This window comes from Panthera tigris, chromosome E1 (genome assembly GCF_018350195.1).
Source record: "Panthera tigris isolate Pti1 chromosome E1, P.tigris_Pti1_mat1.1, whole genome shotgun sequence".
NCBI classification, from domain to species: Eukaryota; Metazoa; Chordata; class Mammalia; order Carnivora; family Felidae; genus Panthera; species Panthera tigris.
Genome location: NC_056673.1, coordinates 4347913 through 4367410, shown reverse-complemented (window position 1 = coordinate 4367410; position 19498 = coordinate 4347913). Strand labels below are relative to the sequence as shown.

Here is a 19498-nt window from a genome sequence, read left to right as displayed (position 1 = left end):
AGTTGGGAGCCTGGTCTCATTTATCTGGGGGTGAGGAGCATCCAAGGGGGCCGGGCCATGTGCTGTCTCCCGCCAAGGGAGGAGAATGTCAGGCTGAGAGTCAAGAGGGACTCCTGCCTCCTTTTCTTCACCCCTCTTCTTCCCTGGCCCCAGATAAAGACCTCACTTGCTTTCTGCCACCGGTATATAAAAATGACATCTGTTGGGGCGCCTGGGGGGCTCAGTCGGTGAAGCGTCTGACTTCGGCTCAGGTCACGATCTCACGGTCCGTGAGTTTGAGCCCTGCGTCGGGCTCTGTGCTGACAGCTCAGAGCCTGGAGCCTGCTTCGGATTCTGTGTCTCCCTCTCTCTCTGCCCCTCCCCTGCTTGTGCTCTCTCTCTCTCTCCCTTTCTCTCTCAAAGTAAATAAATATTTTTTTAAAAAACCCAAAACTTTCCCCTAACACCTGGAGACAGGAGGAAGCAGTTTTTTTTTTTTAATTTGTTTTTTTTTGTATTTTTAAAAATTCAATCCAAGTTAGTTAACATATAGCGTAGTAATGATTTCAGGAAAAGAATTTAGTGATTCATCACTTAATATGACACTCAGTGCTCATCCCAACAAATGCCCTCCTTAACGCCCATCCCCCACTTAGCCCAGCCCCCCACCCACCTCCCCTCTAACAACCCTGTTTATTCTCTGTATTTGAGAGTCTCTCCTGGTTTGCCCCCCTCCCTGTTTTTATCTTAATTTTCCTTCCCTTCCCCTGTGTTCTTTTGTTTCTTAAGTTCCACATATGAGAGAAATCATATGATATTTGTGTTTCTGTCACTAATTTTGCCTAGCAGAATATACTCCATCCTCGTTGTTGCAAATGGCAAGATTTCCTTCTTTTTGATCGCCGAGGAATATTCCACTATATAGACGTACCATATCTCCTTTACCAGGAGGAAGCACTTCTGCGGAGAGAACTCTGCCTTCCTTGGCCCCCTCTAGGCCTGTGGTTCTCAAAGTCGGGTTCCTGGGCCAGCAGCATTACCTGGAGGTGGGCGGGGGGGCTTGTCAGAAATGCAGTCTCTCAGCCCAGACCTCCTGACTCAGAAACTCGGTGCCTTTACCAGCCCTCCAGGTGATGGAGAATCATTACCGCACTTTAAGCCCACCCTGCAGGCTGCCCCTGTTTGCAGCATTCTAGAATTTCCCTTAGTGGGTGAGGCTGGCGGGCCTCTTGGCAGAGAGGTTTCTTTCCAACCTGCTTGTGCTGTTTCCCAAGGAAATCTTATTTCCTCAACACCCAAGTGCTGTCTGTTTCTTCCCCAGCTTGTGTGGCCCTGTCTATCGTGCACAGCCTTTCTTGATGTTGGAGAGAGGTGGTGATGTCCAGAATTGCGGACTGTACATGTTTTGCACCGTTGGCTCCTGATAAGGACCTCGGTGTGCCCGAAGGAGCGGCCGGGGTCCTTTGTGATTCGGGGGCCGGATGGTCTTCCAGCAGGGCTCGGAAAGTGCCTTGGCGGTCGCCTCTCAGGAGGGAGGATGGCTTATTCCTGTTCCCAAAATAGCCATAGCTCTCTCTGACAGTTTCCTGTGTCTTTGTGAAAAGCAGCACTCCGTGATTTCGAGCATTATTTATAAACATAAAGTCACACCTTTTACTGGAAAGTCTTCTAAATGAGGATCAGCGGTGCCGAGCGACTGAGGTTCATAAAGGCCGACTTTCTCAGAAAGCAAATCAGAAAGGTGATGTATGAGTGGAAAATCCCACTTGGTGGGAAGAGAAGCTTCTGAACGGTTGAGCGGTGTGATTTCTCCACGGACAGGCTGGGGAGGTCCTCCTGGGGCCGTGTTATGAGGCCCCAGTGCAGCATGACCACAGAAGAATATTCCAGATGTGGATCTGATGGCCTCAGGGCTGGCCTTGGCTGTTTACCGGGCAGTTTCTGTGGGCAGGAGAATAGAAGCCCGTTCAAACTAGCTTGTGGGGAAAGAAGGGAGCATTGATGAGAAGGATATATGCTGTCTCGTAGAAGCTCCAGCTGAAGGAATCAGGTGCTGAGCTGTTTGGCCTGTCTCTGGGACCTCGCGGTGTTACGCCTACTTGCTTCTCTGGGCTTCTCTTCCTACGTATTTCTACGTATTTCTCTCTGCAGACTTGCTTCTTCTCCTTAGCAGCCTTTTAGCAGAAACTGGCCGCTGACGGTCGAAGATACCCACCCAAGCCGTTCTGTGCTGTGTCCACTGGTCCAGGGAGTGGTGGCCAAGCAGGCAGGTGGGTCTACAAAGAGCGAGCTCTGGTGTTTGCACCCTTCTTAGAGAAGGGCCTTGATGATGTGTAACAAACAGTTCCATTTTGTAAAATGATGTTTCAAGGTTCTGATTATGATTTTTATGGAGAGTAGGGACAATTTCTAGCTTTTTCGATTCCTTCTTTTGAGGTCACACTTGAAAAGGGCTTTGCCAGCAAAAGAGGCGAATATATTCTAGTACACTCTCATGGATTGTTTTTTTCCTCCCTTAAAAATTTTATTTTATTTTATTTTATGTTATGTTATGTCATGTCATGTCATGTCATGTCATGTCATGTCATGTCATGTCATTATTTTTGGGAAAGCGAGAGAGAGAGCGTGCATGCAAGCAGAGGAGGGGCAGAGAGAGAGGGAGACACAGAATGGGAAGCAGGCTCCAGGCTCCGAGCCATCAGCACAGAGCCTGATGCAGGGCTCGAACCCACGAACCGCGAGATCATGACCTGAGCCGAAGTCGGACGCTCAACTGACTGAGCCACCCAGGCGCCCCCACGTAGGCCCCTTTCGGAAATGCATCTGAGAACCTTTTGTACACTTCTGTGCATTTTTGTACACTTCGCCATGTGTTTTGGACACGCCCCACGCACTAACACACCCTCATCCGCTTCATACCCTGGAACAACGGCATCATGTCCCCTGGGCATCCCCAGCGTGTCCCTGGAGTTTTCCTCCTCTAACAAAACATGCCCCCAAACATATCTTCGTCCTGATGCCATCACTGCACCCCCGAAACTGTTGTTAGGTCAAAGGGCGTGTGCGTTTGGGATTTTGATCGCTATTGCCATACTGCCTTTCCAAGACACTCCCAGCCTGTTTTTCCAGATCCTTGGTAATGAGGGGTTGTCAGTCTTGAAAGGCATTACGTGTCCGGTGGGTAAGAAAACAGTGTCTTGTTGTCACCTCTGTTTGGGTTTCTCCAGTTTTGAGTGAGACCGACGTCTCTTCCGCTTGGTAATCTGCCATTATGTTTCTTTAACACCACCTCCCCCCCCCCCCCCCCCCCCTGCTGCCATGTATTCTTTGCTCGTTTTAGATTGGACTGCTTGTAGGATTTGTAATTCATGCTGTGTGAAGGGAATGGGAAGTCTGTCCGTTCTGCCTGGTCCTTCTTTGTCTTTCCATCCATTTGTCTGTCTTTTCATCTAGACACACACACACACACACACACACACACACACACACACACACATTTTGTGAAAAGCAGCCTTTGGCCACGTAGCCAAACTGAGTTCTCGTGTTTGCTCTGAGCTGAGTCTGTGTTCATTCCTCCAACACCGAATGCCCACTCTACCTTGCCTGGGAGACAGGGTCCCTGCCCTGTCTCTGGATACAGTCCCTGCCCTCAGGATACATCCATTGGGAGGGCTGGACTTCAGGGCAGGTGCTGTAGCTGAGGGACGAGGAGGTCATCCGTGCTCCCCATCCAGGCCGTCAGCTGCCTGAGAGCAGGACAAAATTGTGGGCTCCTGGATCCCCTCCCCAGGCTTGGCACCTGTTCATAGCTAGTACCCAGAAAGTCTGAATGGTGTGGACGAGGAGCACGCAGGACCGTGAGGTCGCCTGGGCTCTCCCCGTGTCTGAACCAGGTGGCCCTGATCTGCCTTCCGCCCTCTGCCAGCTCTGTCCCCATCAAGCAGCCACTGGCACCTTCTCTTGGTGCCTTTTCCCTCTCGGCTTCCTTCACTGCACACTTTCTCCTCTCCATTTCATGGTCCCCTATTCTAGGAAGAGTCTGAAGACTGAGCCGCGCGAAAGGGTTTGTGACAGTCCTACTCTAATTCGTGAGTCTGCCCCGGAACTAGGATAGATGACAAAACCTCACATCAAAGCCGTGGCTCTCTGGAGACAGGTGTCGTGAGCCTGATAGTTTTAGAAGGTTGGGTAATGATGATGGGTGTTTAGGGAGTTCCTTAAATTACCCTACATTCCCGCCATGCGTCTTGCTTCAAACCTTGCCTGATCCTAACCCTCAAGTTTTGTCTCATTTACGTGTCTTCTGGTCTGTGGCTGGTTCCTGGGATGGATTACTATGGACTGTACCACTTGCCCCCCCCCCCAATCTGGTTAATCACGGAGACTGGAGAATTTTCAGGTCCCAGGTCTGGGAATCTATGTTTTTACCAAGTGGTCCCAATGACCCTGATGAGTCACCAGGTTTTGGGGAGACAGGATTGGAGCTCTGGCAGGTACCTGTGCGTAAGTCCCGGATTCCGAGGGTCCAGGCTTCGGTTTTGATAAGGTTTCTTTCTCAGGACCTACCTCCTGTTTTCTCAACCATTAAGTTGTGGGTCATAATATCTCTGAGCTGCAACCACCTGTTTTTTTCCTGCATTGCAGTCAACCCTTGTTATCCCTCGATTCAAGGTCAGGGATTCCTGGTGTGTTTGCCCGGGTGTGCACTCTTTAAGGGGGCTGACATACACTAGGGACCCTAAAGGGTTTAAAGGACAGGCTCAGAGAGTTCCAGGCGCCCCACCGGTGCCCCAGGTCTCCACTAGAATTTCTCTGGCCATGGCTGGTCCTACTTTTCTAGGGCCTCTACATAGGCTGGAGCCAGCCTCTGGTTCAGGCTAATGTCAAAGGGCCAGGGTGCTAAAGGGACTGCTGCTTTATTGCACGACAACATCGCCAGCTTCTGTACGGTCTGTGAACCAGGCGTGAGGGTCCCTGTCCTGCCCGGATCACAGGCTTTGCTGAAAGGATCCTTTGAGCTGCTGGAAAGTGGTAGACCACTGATAGTGATGTTTCTTTGGCTGAGGGACACCCTCTACAGCTCAGACGTGATAAGGAAGGCATTCTAGAACCTTCTTCTCCCTAGCATCAGAGAGGGAGCCCTACCCTCCCTCTCCCTTTGGGAGATGTGCTCTGGGAGGGGATGAACAGGGTTGAAAGCAGGGAGGAGGCTTTTGGGGTGGGAGGCTGGGAAGCAGAGAGAAGGAAGGAATGGAGAGGGTTTTGTTTTATTAATACTGTCGTTGTCGTTACGGGGCTTTGAGGGTTTCCTCTGTGTCAGGCTGTGTGTGGCCCACTGACTGCTCATCCAGCACCCCCAAACTCCTGCAATGTTATCCCTGCTTTGCAATGAGGAAGCAGGCCGGGTGCCACGCCATTCATTGCCAAGGGGTTGACTTGGGATTTGAACATCTGCCTGGAGGACACCGATGCCTGACCTCCGAGGTGCATAACAGCAACTCTGGGTTGAGGACGGCGTTTGAAGCACCAGGGCAGGTGGACCGTCCATTCCTTTCTTCTCCTGAACAGCAGAGTCTTGGTATCACCCTCTCCTCAGAGCACGGGGGCTCTCAGAGCTCAGGGGAGCCGCCCCGGGGGCCATCGTGGTCACACGTGCACTGCCTGTGGCTCGTAGACACTGCAAATTGGGGGCCGTTAGCTAGCACATCCCCACGTCTGCTTCCGGTCTCCTCAGGCTCGACTCCTGCCACGCATTTCTGGCTGGAACTCAAGATGCGGACTCTGGGGCCCCAGTGGTCCACACTGCCCGAAAGTAAGGGTCTGGCCCAGGCTCAGGAGCCCTCCCTCTGGCGATCAGACGTAGGCGATCGATCCCACAGAACACAGTTCTGCTGACGCGCCCGCTGATGGCAGTTTGCAAAAAGACTTTGCATGTTTCCATTTGCTGAGAGGCCGCCTGATCTGTCCCTGCCGCTGGGAATCCGTGCTGTGTGAGCGGAGTTGAGGGTAGTTGGGGAAGCCCCCGTAGGAGGCGGATCGAGATAAAGCTTCCCATGCCAGAATGTCCTCCGTCAAGCGGCCCTTCCTGGGTGTCGTTAGATCGTCCAGGAACTGCCTTTTCACCCACAGGGTCTGAAACCAGCACGGAAGGGTCTGGTTCTAGAGCTGCGAGTAGGGGTCGTTACCTGGGCACCCCTTCTTGACCCTTCCCGAGTGGGACATCCCCGGATCCCTCCGGCATCCTAGCTGATGGCGGTGGTGCTGGCCGTGCCGTCCTCACCTGGATGGACCCTGCCCCACTCACGCCACACTCCCCAGCTGCCACTGCTCCTTCTGGAGGGAGTTCTGGAAGAGCCCAAGCTTGTCTCAGTCTCTGGAGGACTGATAGGGTGGACACAGAGAGGCAGAACTCACAGATGACACATCCAGGGCACCAGACGTGCTGAGGGGCGTGAGCCCAGGAAGCCTGCTCGGAGGCAGGGCCTGGCAGAGTGGCCACCATTGGATCATGTCACTTCTCTGCCTCAAGCCCCGCGGTGGCTGCCCCCACACGTCTGGCATTGCTGATTCCGCAGGTCTGTGATGGGGCCCGAGGGTTTGCATTTCTAGCCGGTTCCCAGGAGATACTCATGCTGCTGGTCCAGGACCCGACTCTGAGAGCCAGTGCCCTGGGTGATCGAGTCTGGCCCTGTGACCTCTGACTCTGGCCCTCCACCTCCACCCCCACTTTTCAGCCATATAATCTTCCTTGCAGCTCTTTGAAGGTGACAGATGTGTGCTTGCCTCTCAACCTTTTCCCTTTCGGTTCCCTCCACCCACAGTTCTGTTCCCTCACATACTACGTGCATGGCTTGTTACTTTTCTTTGGCACTAGCCGGCTTGCAAAAGGGCCCCCAACATACCCAGTGCCCGTCACTCATGCTGCTCTGTGTCCCTCCCACATTCTGTCAGCGTTGCAAGCAGTAGAATCTGGTCGTTGTGACGGAGAGTCACTTCTACGGCTAGGTGGTAAAAGACATCATGATTTCTCCCTGCTCTCTCAGATCTCACGCTTTGGGGGCAAGGAACTTTGGCCCATCCATGTGAGTGGTTCCAGCCCCGCTCAAGCCTTCGGATGATGCAGCCCCAGCTAAGATCACACTGTAACCTCATGGGAGAGCCTGAGCCGGAACCGCCCCACTAAGCCCCTTCTGGATTCCTGACCCTCCAGAACAGTGTGGTGTCATAAATGCTCATTGATTGCAGCTGCTGCTGAGTTCGGGGTGGTTTCTGATGCAGCAAAATGGAAACTTGCTAAACTACTTTCCAAACTTGACTCAAATGTGCCTTTCTCGGGGAGAACTTCCTTGGCTATTCTTATAAATCTTTATTTATTTATTTTTGAGAGAGAGAGAGAGAATGAGACAGCATCGGAAGCAGGCTCCAGGCTCCGAGCTGTCAGCCCAGAGCCCAACGCGGGGCTCGCACCCACGAACCATGAGATCATGACCTGAGCCGAAGTCCGACGTTTAACCGACTGAGCCACCCGGGGGCCCCTTGGATATTCTTCTAAAATCAAATCCCTTTCTAATACAATTTTTTTTATCCCCCTTCCCTGCTTTATTGTCTTTAGCATGTCCCACCATCTAACCTGAGAGCCTCACATCAGGCTCTGTGCTGACAGCGCGGAGCCTGGAGCCTGCTGCGGATTCTGTGTCTCCCTCTCTCTCTGCCCCCCCCCCCCCCCGCTCCCACTCTGCCTCTCTCGTCTCTCAAAAATGAATAAACGTTAAAAAAAAATGATTCTCAAACAGAGTGGTACATAGACTAAAACAGGACTGTTTTGTGCAGCTCCCTGCACAGAGCTCAGGGAGGTTGGCATAGCGGGCACTTGGTGGTCCCTGCTGGCAGACCGAGTCCTAGCTCTGCTGGTTCTCAACCGAGGCCTCAGTTTCTTTAGAAAGAAGGATTTAGTTTCTTAGAAAGTGGAAACGGTTGCACCCATTTCGTAGGTATTTGGGGACCATGGAGGGAAACGCACGAGTGGATGCGCAGAGAGTTGGTAGTTCATTTCCTGCAGAGAGTGTGTGGTTGGAAGTCAGATTTTATTTAATTTTAAGAAGGGGTTGGGAATGCCCTTGTAGGCCAGAGGCCCGTCACTGGGGTGATTACAAAGCCAAGGACCACGGAAACATTGGTGCGTGGGAGGGAACCAGAGCGTGTGCTGCTGAGTCCCCGATGGGGGGAGAGGTGAGCGGGACCCTCTGGACGCTGACCTGGGTTCTGTGACTTGCTGCAACTTGCCTTTGTGGGGGTGGCCTGATGGCAGAGGCCAGCCAGGACCCCAAAGGACCCAATTCCCTCTGAGCTGGTACCTGTGGTTATTTCACCTGGTAGCCACTGGGGGCAGCAGAGAGCCACCACCATAGCCAAGCAAGTGGACCGATGGGGAACAGGTGTCCACTGGGGCTGGACAGGGAGTAGGGGTTGGGGTGTAAGGGTGGGACCAAGCGGGACAGGGAGGGTAGGGTTCACACCTTCCCCAAAGGGCAAATCACCAGGACCAGTGGCCTCGATCCAGGGGATCCTTGTGGCTTTCCCACCGGAAGCCGGTATCTCTAATGCAAGCAGGATGCAGTCTTAACAAGGGCAATGAAGTCCAGAAGTGACTGTTTAAAGTCAATAAGTTGTGCCTCGCTTCCTGTTTTATTATTAGCATTAGGGTTATTCTTGTAAGGAGGGGCCATCTGTGCTTTGAAACCCAGATTTACGTCTCTGTCCTCCTTTGAACTAGATTTTTCTCTGAAAGTTTTATTCTACACGGCAGCAACTGTCATCCACTGACGGGGAAATTAAAACTTCTAGCTCGTAGCATTGATGGCTTAGAGAGCGACTTCCCTGGGCCGGTTTGATCCACAGTCAGTCGATCTGTGTGTGTGGCTTTTCCTGGCTTTCGTGGAGGAGGTCCGAATTGAGTGAGGGCTGCCTTTAGGAAAAGCGTGTTTCTCGTGAATTGCGTTGGATGGACAGTCTCTCCAAGAACACGTCTCACTTCTCCAGGCTGACCTCCCCATGTTCCCTAGAGCCTCTGGGGGCTGCGTGGTGACGATTCTGGTATCAGAAGGAGTCTGGCTGTTCCTGGAACCACCTAAAGCCCCAGGGATAGGTCCCCAGAGAATGTAGAAGAGCCTTAATCCAGGGTGACTCGGGCCCCCAACTCCCGCTTCAGTTTTGCTTTGACTTGGTCGACGAGCTCGGTGTAGAAATGGCTTCCTCCCTGTGGGCGGTATGGTCATCTGGGGTGATGTTTCCTGCTGCTGGTGAGGTCACTCAGCCACAGTCCCCGTGGCTCTCTCCAGACGTCTGCTAGGCCCGGCCTGGCCACCTACCCGCCTCAGACTTGCAGTGGCTTTGGGTTTTGGGCTAAGTCAGAGCCAGCCAAGGCGAGCATCCTTTAGAAAGCATCCTCTAGAAGTTATGGTGCCCTGATGGCGTTTGGCCGGACAGATGTGGTTCACATGGGAACGAGGGACTCCAGCCTCTGGGGGGCCTGTATGTGACCCAGCCAACGAGTCTTCTGGTGAGGGGCTCAGACTGCAAGCCTGCACCTGCCTGCGATCTCGGGGCCCCCTGCAGACCCTCCAAGCACATGATGCCACGCTGGCTTCTCTGCTCCGTCCTTAGGATTCCCAGTGGGGAGGCGAAGGGGACCCACAGGGGCAGCTGTACCCTGCTCTTTGCTCTCGGTGCATTTTCTCTTGTTGCCCGAGGGTCTCTGCCGCTTGTCGCCCCCTTCCCTGGAGAGCCCCAGGCTGGGGGGAGGAGGGACAAGAAACAGAGGCTTCTCTGCTAAAAGTGCCTTCAAGTCAGGCTGCTTTGTTCTCCCCGAGCTTGGTGGTGTCTCTCAGGTCCCAGCACACAGGTGGATGAATGTAAGAAGACAGAGGGGCGAGTCAAGTCCTTGTGTCTGTTGCCGTGTCCTCTCTCTTTCCCTCTCTTTCCTCCCTCCCCCCAAGGCCACCAGGTCACATTTTCATGTATTTACTTTTCAGTAAGTTTCAATCCTTGAGGGGTCCCGAATCCCGCAGATTCAGTGGTTTCAGTGGGAAGGTTGCTCCGAGTCTGGCCCGACACCCCCCCGCCACCATTCCCGTGCCACGAGTCGCCTCCCCCTGCCGCCCTCCAGGGTTCCTCCATTTGCCGCCAGGAGTCATTTGCCACTGTGTTCTTTTCTCCGTGCACGTGCGCTCAGCTCTCGTCCAGCTAGAATCCGAGTTTCATCTTGGGCGTGACCAGCTTCAGCTTTAAGAGGAGCTGGCCCTCCGTCTTAGGCCCCACGTGGAGGCGGCCTGGTGATCTTATAGAGGCGGCCCAGTGACCTTGCCCCCCTGCTCCCAGCCGACTTTCACGAGCCCCGATGTGGCTGCAGGGCCTTCTCTGAAATCAGGTCCATGGCATCAGCCACCAAAGGGGTCAAGGCCACGGTGCAGAGTGGACAGTTCCCTGGGGACCTTTCCCACATGTAGGAAGAACAGGGCTGTCTATCCCTAGAGACTGGAAGGCACATCACATGGGAACCTGCGTTGTGCCGTCACGGTGTCTGTCCTTCTGTCTGCCCATCTGTCCACGCACATAGACCCGGCTCTCAGGGAGATAAGACAGGGGTCAAGGTCTGTGCTGTCTGAGAGGTGGGACAGAGTGCTGATTCCCTCAGAGGAGCTAGATGGAAGGTGTGTGTGTGTGGGGGGGGGGTGTTGCTGTCGGGGATTCTCAGGCCTGGTTCTCCGATGAACCTGAGACAGACTTAAGTGCAGGAGGCTCGGGGGCAGGGGTATACTCTTGGGAGGAACCCCCCGGGGAAGGGAAGGAAGCAGTAATGTAGTAAAGTCACAGGAAGGGCCCCTGCCAGTCCCTGAGAGCTCTGAGCTGGGTGGAATTGTCTGCCTCCAGGCAAGGGAATTGGTGGGCTTTTTACCCCCCAACATGGGCCAGCCACTGTGTAGGCAACACTCCCTGCCCCCGAGCCCAGATACAGCCTTGTGCCCCAAGAGGGACTCCACCGTGAGCCTCTGCAGCTGGGCAGCATTCGCTCTAGAGAGTTTGGGCATTTGACACCAGGGCAGAAACGCAGTCTGGGAAGGCTGCCTGGTGGAAGCGGCATTTTCGTTGAGACTTGACTAGTGCATGAGATTCTGGCATCCGGGGGGGAGGGAACCGTGATAGCAAAGGCATGTTGCGAGACCAGCAAATGGGCTGGGGTGAAGTGAGAATTCAATCTGGACAGACAGACAGGGGCGCCCTTCTGCGGGGGGCTACAGGGTTTGGACGTTATTCTGTGTGCCCTGTGGGAGAGGAGCCAGCAAAGGATTGTCCCTGTTCGAGACCTGCAGCCAGAGACGGGCTCTGGGCTGAGCCCGCCTACCCCTCCTCCCACCGGGAAAACGCTGAGCCTGGTCTGCCCGTCCCTCCTTGTTCCTGGTGGCTGTTTCCCTGCTCCTCCTCTCCCTCAACCTCCCCTCTGTATTCTCTCCCTTAAGACATGAAGGGACCATATTCCCTCCCGACTGACTCCTGGAGCCATAAACTCCTTAAACCCAAACAATGGGTTTAAAGTTTTAAGACCCTTGATATGGAGCTGGAGGGCGGGACTTTGGGGGCCTGAAAGACCAGTTAGCTCAACCCTTTCATTTTGGGTGGAGAAGCCGAGGACCAGAGAGGCAGAGTGACTTGGCCAGGGCTGGACAGCAGATAAGCAGCAGAGCCCAGACAGAAACCCAGTTCTCTCGAATCCTAATTGAGAGAAGCCAGTGGAAAGCTGTGCTTAATTTTGCTTTTGGCATTTGAGACCATTGAGTTCTTAGTAATAGAAATTTTCATTAAATAATGTCATGTCCGTATATTCCACTGGCTAAAAATAACTCTACGTGGGCATTTCGCACGAATACAATGATTGCCTCGGGTGGATCCCATTTTGATCTCATTTTGCAGAGGAGACTCTTGGAAGACCGTTAGCTTGGCCAAGCTTCCACTGGTGGTGGGAAGAGGGAGAGCCGGGATTCAAAGCCGGGCCATCTGGCCCCAGAATCACCACTGTTAATAGATGCTAACCACTGTACTTCCCAGCTGCTTTAATACGTTGGGAAAGATCCAAAAGTCGATACGTGGCAAGAAAGTACAGTATGATGTTTGTTTCATTTTTTATTTTTTATTCTTTAATAGTTTTTTAATGTTTACTTATTTTTGAGAGAGAGACAGAGCGCTTGCAGGGGAGGGGCAGAGAGGGAGGGGGACACAGAATCCGAGGCAGGCTCCAGGCTCCGAGCGGTCAGCACAGAGCCCGATGCGGGGCTCGAACTCACGAACCATGAGGTCATAACCTGAGCTGAAGTTGGACACTTAACCAACTGAGCCACCCTGGTGCCCCTTGTTTCCTTTTAAAGATGTGTATATGCCTTGAAAATAAATCTCCAGAGGTGCCTGGGTGGCTCAGTCGGTTAAGCGTCCGACTTCAGCTCAGGTCACGATCTCGCGGCCCGTGAGTTCGAGCCCCGTGTCGGGCTCTGGGCTGACGGCTCAGAGCCTGGAGCCTGCTTCTGATTCTGTGTCTCCCTCTCTCTCAGACCCTCCCCCGTTCATGCTCTGTCTCTCTCTGTCTGAAAAATAAATAAACTTTAAAAAAAAGAAAGAAAGAAAATAAATCTCCAGAGATACCAAAATGTTGACTTAGAGCTGTGGGATTATGGGTGTCTACTCTTTTCTTTGTGTTTTTCTACGTCATCATATTGTACAGAGTGAGAAGGTATTCTTTTTGTCCCTAGGTAACTTTAGGAGAAGTCTCTGCTTACAGTGGCAGTGTGGCTCATGTCGAGTTCAGGGGGCCATCACACGGCTGCGGTGTTAGCTCTGTTCCTGGCTGGGCATCCGGAGAAGGGGCAGGGGGCAGGGGCCAGGCCGAGGTAGTGGCTGGAATTCAGACAAGACGTAGGCCTGGAGAGCCGGGAAGGACTTGGGAAATCAGCCTCACTTGACAGGGGACCCGTGTCTCTGTATAGACCCCAGGCCAGGGCTCCTTCCTCTGGCTTTGGGGTTTCAGGTGATAGTGGGCACTTGGGAGAAACACCCAGTTAGCGTCTGGGTTCCAGGGCACAAGACCGAAATGGAGGTACATGGGTCGGCAGCCTTGGGGGATCCGTGGGGGCTGGGTAGGGGGCCAGCGGGGGACGGTTCCAAGGATCCCAGCCGGAAGGCTGCCTCCTGTTCGCAGCCGTGTGGAGAAGGGTCCCCAGCAGAGAGGCTCGGTCGTCGTGGCAGGTGGGGAGGGGATGACGTGGGAGCAGAAAGCCAGCTCCCGCCTCCCGGGCTTGGGCAGGACGGTGGCCCGGCCAGGTCCCTATTTTTTCCAGCTCTCCCATCTAGCTCTGCTCTGCGACCCTCTGGGGTTCTGCCCTATGACAATCTGAAAGTGACTGTGTTTCTTTCTTTGACCAGAGACCACCTGGGAACGCCCCAGCAGTTCTTCTGGGATTCCAGCCAGCCCTGGCCCTCACAGGAGCTCTCTGCCTCCGACAGGTACAGTCTACCCACTACTTTGGGGCAGCCGGGAGGGGCCGCACACCCACCTTCATCGGAAAGGCCAAGACTGTGGGTTCTGGGGTCTGGAGCCTGGCGGGGGATCTTACTGGCCGATCCCAGGGAGCGGTCCGGAGCGCTAGGAGGATGGGCTCTCCCTGGCGATCCCGGCAGGACACTCCCCGAGGGTGGGGACCTCGTCTCTCCTTTTCTTCTGTGGGATCCTCAGTCCCCAGACACGGCCTGGCTGCAGCGAATGTCTTCACAGCCACAGGGGGTGTGAACCTCATTTGATGGTTTTCCAACCTTAAGCATCAACCCGGAGGGCAAAGTCCAGAAGGTGTGGTTGTGGTGGCAGCCTGGAATTTCAAGTTGGCGGCTTTGAAGAGACATGGCAGACGGTGTAGCTGGACGGAGGGGAAGGGTGGGGAGGGGGCTGGGGGAGGAACAGCAGCTTATGTGCAGGGTAGTGAGGGCCTGCACTGTCTTCACGGTGGCCCCAAATCAGAGGTCTGAGTAGCTTCCCTAACGCATCACAGGTGACCCACGGAAGAGCTGAAATAATGAATGAATGAGTGGCTGCGTGAATGAATGAATGCGTGTGTGCAGACAGGCGTAGTAAGTAGAAAGAAGACCCTTAAACCTTGGAACAGAGGAAGGGTCTTGGGTGCAGAGAGTGGGCTGAACACAGCCTGCCTTTCATAGTGGAGAGTCTTTGGACTTGATCGCTGGTGCACTAAGAAGTCAGAACACGATCAAAGTATGTTATTTAGGGAAATGAAGATGGACTATACACAGGAAGCTCTGGACAGTCAGCCGAGGCGCGGGATGTTCCGGGCTTTTGAAATGTGTTTCCGTACATCTTTTACCTACATTAAAAAAAAAAAAAAAAGGATTCAAACAGAAAGGAACCCTTTCTGTTTAGGTTTATGTATTTATTTTGAGAGACACAGAGACAGTGGGAGGAGGGGAGGGGCAGAGAGAATCCCAAGCAGGCTCTGCACTGTCAGGACAGAACCCGATGTGGGGCTCGAACCCACGAACCGTGAGACCGTGACCTGAGCCAAACTCGAGAGTCGGACACTTGACCGACTGGGCCGCCAGGGAGCCCCGGAAAGGAACCCACTTGGGAAGGAAGGCGATGGGGCATTTATTCCTGCTTTTCTAGGGCTGGGCTGAGGGCTCCCTGATGAGAGCCTGTCTCCAGAACCGGGGTCTCATTCAGCCTTGCGACCTGTTGTAGACGACAGGCTTTTCGGGCACGCTGCCTTCTCCATTGTCGTTCTCGTGGTTTTGTTCTTGTTCTTTATAACAGTAGAAATGCCAGTGTGCGGAAAGTGAGGTGTGGCCCCTGATCCTGGCCAGCCAAGACGCTAGAAAGGAAACCCAGCTGTCTTTTCTGGCCAGAGCAGTTGATCTGCGGCCTGCAGTGCATGCTGATGGGGCGGGTTGGGGGACTTGCCTTTTGAGTCCGTGGGCCCACCTCACCGGGGCCTGTTCTCCCTTGCACTGTCCCTAGTATCCTTCTGTCCCCTCTGTGCGGTTCGGGGCCCATCTCCCAGGAGAGGGGGTGGCAGGGGCTGGCTCAGGGCCCTGCTCAGGTGACAGGTTCCTGCCTTCCCCTGATCGGCACAACCCCGAGCGCAGAGCTGGGTGCTGGGACTCTGGAGCTGAGAAGGGAGGGGGAGACGGGAGGGAGAGGGTCAGACCCAATGACGAGAACTGCCAAAGCGTTTAGCCCGAGCACGTGGACACCGACTCGCCCTCCTCTGCCCCCACCCACTGGGGACCAGAGACACTTGTTCCCAAGGCCCCAGGATGCGAGGTCTGTCGACTTCTCTGCATTTGTGGGCGAATGCAGGTGGAAATTCTGCCTACCCTATTGCCCTTTGGCGACTCAGCAGGTGCATCGGCGTTCTGAAGGCTCGGGGTCTCGAGTGAAGACCCTGTTTGATTCCGTGCTTCTGTTCTTTTGTCTGTCTACAACACCTGCACGGACTTTTTAAGCTTCTCTGCCCCCAGCAGGGTGGTTCTGAACTCTGGGGGTGATTTTGCCTACCGGTGGGCATTTGGCAACATCTGGAGACAATTTTCGGGGTGGCCATTCAGTGCACAGAGGCTAGGGATCCTGCTAGACCTCTGCATTGCCCAGCACAGCCACCCCCCAAAGGGCTATAAGGCCCCACCTGTCAGTAGTACCAGAGTTGAGGGGCTCTGTCCTGGGGTGACTCAGAACACGGGTCGTGCACTGTTCGAGGGTCACGCGACATACCGTGGCCCGTCGACATGAGAAGCCGCGGCGAAATCTGCAGAACCGTGGCTCACGGGCTCTGAGACCCACCTTTTGCAAATACCGTGGGAGCCAGAAGGGGCGTCTGCTCGTTCAGTTAGAGGCCCCTTTGTTTCCTTCCCTGGTCGTCACGGCATTTTAGATTTAGAAATCACAGCTTGTCAGACTGGGGCCTCGGGCACGTCGCGTCTCCGTGCCAGGCCTGCTTCTGCCCATTTATACACGAGGGCCTGGAGGAATAAGGTTGTAGCTCGGGTCCCATCCAGCCCTCTGTGGATTATGACTCTTGATTCTCTCCCCGCCCCGGGGCGTGAATGCCGGTCAAGTCTGCATCGTCCCTCTGGGGGACAGGAAGGATCCTACCAGGGAGGCTCCAGGAGCATCTGTGAGGTTTTGGCGCTTTTTCTAGCTTTCGCAGGAAACCTCTGATCAAAAGAAGAGAAGAGCAGCCACATTGACATTTCTTTCTATGGGGAGCACTAGGGTTTTTTTTTCCCCCAGGCATTCTCTCGTTCGGTTTTAGAACAGTCAGCTTTCAGGAGGTTGAATTTCATTGTGGGAGAGAAACGGACCCGGCGAGGACACGAGGTTGCTTCACAGCGTAACCGTCCCCACCCCCACGCTCCTGGGGTTGTTGACTCCTCTCCTGGCCACCACTCAGGGTCCTCTTGTTGTGCTCGCGCTTTGGAGAACGCAGCCGTGATAGACTTTCAAACCTTTCCCTCGAAGAATATGCCGGATGCTGTTCTCGGTGCTGGGGACTGCGCCAGAGATAAGCCACACCTCTGTGGTCCCTGCTCCCAAGGACCCGCATTCCAGTGGGGAATTTGGGCAAATAAGCCCAAATGTGAGTTGTGTCGGATTGTTCTTGCATGTTCTCTTGGAAGGGGTTAAAGTGAGGGCCGCGGGGCAGTGTGGGACTGGAGAGTCAGGGATGGCCCCAGTGAGGAGAAGATGGTATGTGTGTGGGGTCGCGGTGATGTGTTCTGGGTCCGGGAACGGCAGGTGCAAAGGTCCTGAGGCAGGAGTGACCTTGGCGTGTTTGAGCACACAGAGCAGGCCAGTATGGCTGGAGGGTGGGCAATGAAGGGGGTGGGGAGTGGTAGGTGATGAGGGGAAGAGCAATCAGCAGGGGCGGAGCCTGCCTCCCCCAACCAGCAAGCCAGAGGAAGGGGTCAGAACTTCATTCTGAGTGCGGTGGTTGGAGGTGAGGGTGACAGTGAAACGCGGTAGAGTTGTCTTCATGAGACATTGCCTCTTTTTCTTTAAGTTGATTGATTTTTTGAGAGAGCGAGCACAAGTGGGGGAGGGGGCAGAGAGCAAGGGAGAGAGAGAATTCCCCAAGCATGGTCACCGCAGAGCCCCACGCGGGGCTCAAACTCCAGAACCGTGAAATCATGACCCGAGCTGGAATCGAGAGTCAGACGCTCTACTGACTACCCAAGACACCGCCTCCTTGAAGCAGCCAGGCAGTACTCGGCTTAATCAGAATTGCTCTTGGTTGGCAGGGACGGGCAGGTTCGTCAGATGCCGTTAGCACAGCCAGCCGGGTTACCCACCGGGGGGGAGCAAGGCCCAGTGCACCCCCCAAAATGGGATTCCACTCTTTGAATGTGGGGTGTCACGTCGGGTCGGCACTGAGCTGGGGACTTTTCCTACACCGCCTCCTTTACGACCACCAGACTTGGGAGGTGTGTTCGTTCCGTAGGTTTCCTGGAGACCTTTCGTGCCAGGCTTTCTGGGCGAGGTCCGCGTCGGTAATAAAGTTTAAACCCAAACAGAAACACCAAAGGCTCTATTCAGTAACTGCTGCAAATATTAAAAATGATCCTTGGGCTGGTTTCATACCCTGTGTGGAGGCAGTGATTTATGGAGAGAGAGATTGTCACAGTGAGACGGAAGGAAAATACCGGGTGAAAAATGAGGTTCTGGGAGTTTCACGGATGGGTCCCTGGGCAGAATGAATGATGCCATAGAGCAGTGTCATCCACGAGAAGTTTCTGTGATAACAGAAACGTGTGTGTCTACATTGTCCACTGTAGTAGGACTAGGCACTGTGGCTAACGGATACACTGTGTCCAATGTAGCTGAGGAACTGAATGGTTAACGTATTTTTACTTTATTTAATATATGTATTTTTTGTTTTGGAATAATTAAAAAAATTTCTTAATGTTTAATCTTGGTAGAGAGAGACAGAGCGTGAGCAGGGGAGGGTTAGAGAGAGAGGGACACACAGAATCCAAAGCAGGCTCCAGGCTCTGAGCCATCAGTACAGAGCCCAACGCGGGGCTCGAACCCACGAACCGTGAGATCATGACCTGAGCCACAGTCAGATGCTTAACTGACTGAGCCCCCCAGGCGCCCCTAATTGGCAATAATTTTAGGTTTACAGAAATATTACAAAACCAGTACAGAGAGTTCTTACAAACCCTGTGCTGACTTTCCCTTGCTGTTAACATCACATAACTGGGTGCATTTGTCAAAAGTAAGAGATTAATGTCATACGTTACTATTAACTAAATTTTATTCAGCTGTCACCAGTTTTTCCACCAATGTCATTTTTCTGTTCTGGGATCCAGTCCCGGATACCATGTGGCATTTATGTTTTAGTGTAAAAAAAATTATTGTTTTTATTTATTTTGGGGGGGGAGGGAAGGGGCGGGGGGGGAACAGAGGAAGTGGACTCCAAGCTGTCAGCACAGAGCCCCACATGGGGCTCGAACTCACGAACCGTGAGATCATGACCTGAGCTGAAGTCGGACGCACGACCGACTGAGCCACCCAGGCGCCCCTTGTTTGGGTTTTTCTTGAGGTTGGAGGTAATCGGTCTTTTACGGACTTGCGCTGGCGGTGAGGGGGTGGGAGTTGTCGGGAAACCCAGGTTCAGATTCTGGCTCTGTCCAGCCTGGGGGATTGCGCCCATTAAGGGATCATCCTTGGGTGAAGAGCCTCCCTCCGTCAGCCCCCGGGGGAGCCAGATCAAAGGGCAATGAGCTGGTTCCCTTGCCGATCAGGGAGGGCCTGCCTTTGAGCTGGTGGAGCCAGGCAGGAGCACTGTGCCCACAGACAGCCGTGCTTCCCCTGAGCAGGGGCCCCTGGGAAGGGGGCTCCCCCTCACCCACCCCCTCTCCAGATCAGGAATCCCTAGCAGCTGTCCTCCCCAGCGTCGCTGCAAAGCAGGACCCTCCATTCACTGCAGAATTAGCAAGTTATGAGGCCTAGAGAGGCCTCCGTGGCGGCCCTCAGCTAGACCTCACCATCGACTTCAAGGAAGACGGTTAACACTTCTGGTTGGCAGGAGGGCTCGCGTGTGGTTCCTAACTCTGTGATTTTGTCAGCTCAGGCAAACCAGTTGAACCTTTGGCGGCCTGGAGAATAGCCACAGGCTTTCAGCCATTTACAACCCCGGGGACGGATGTGTTGTGAGTTCTGTTTTGGGGGAATACAGTTTTCATTCTAGACAGTCGGTGAAGACAGTGAGGCCCAGGTGGGCAGACCGATGTTTCCAGACCAGAAGGCCGTCATGTGAAACTGCTCCCCCTGGACAGAGCCGTGTAGACGCAGCCTCCCTCCACCTTACAGGGTGTGGTGAGGGTGGGAGGCAGGGGTGTGCCCGTGGTGCCTTCAGAGGTGCTGAGCACAAAACTGGGCCCCATGTCTGCCTGGGTTGGCCTGCCCTCA

General features: G+C 54.1%; 1 protein-coding gene across 8 annotated transcripts in view; it reads left to right on the top strand.

Annotated features, from left to right (window-relative positions):
• GAS7 (growth arrest specific 7) overlaps positions 1 to 19498 on the top strand; it is a 214286-nt gene that overhangs the window by 139993 nt on the left and 54795 nt on the right. For all 8 annotated transcript variants that reach the window (XM_042966368.1, XM_042966365.1, XM_007085954.3 and 5 more), the window contains exon 3: positions 13447 to 13527. In XM_042966368.1, coding sequence (XP_042822302.1) covers positions 13447 to 13527 — 81 coding nt within the window. The remainder of the gene's footprint in view (positions 1 to 13446; positions 13528 to 19498) is intronic.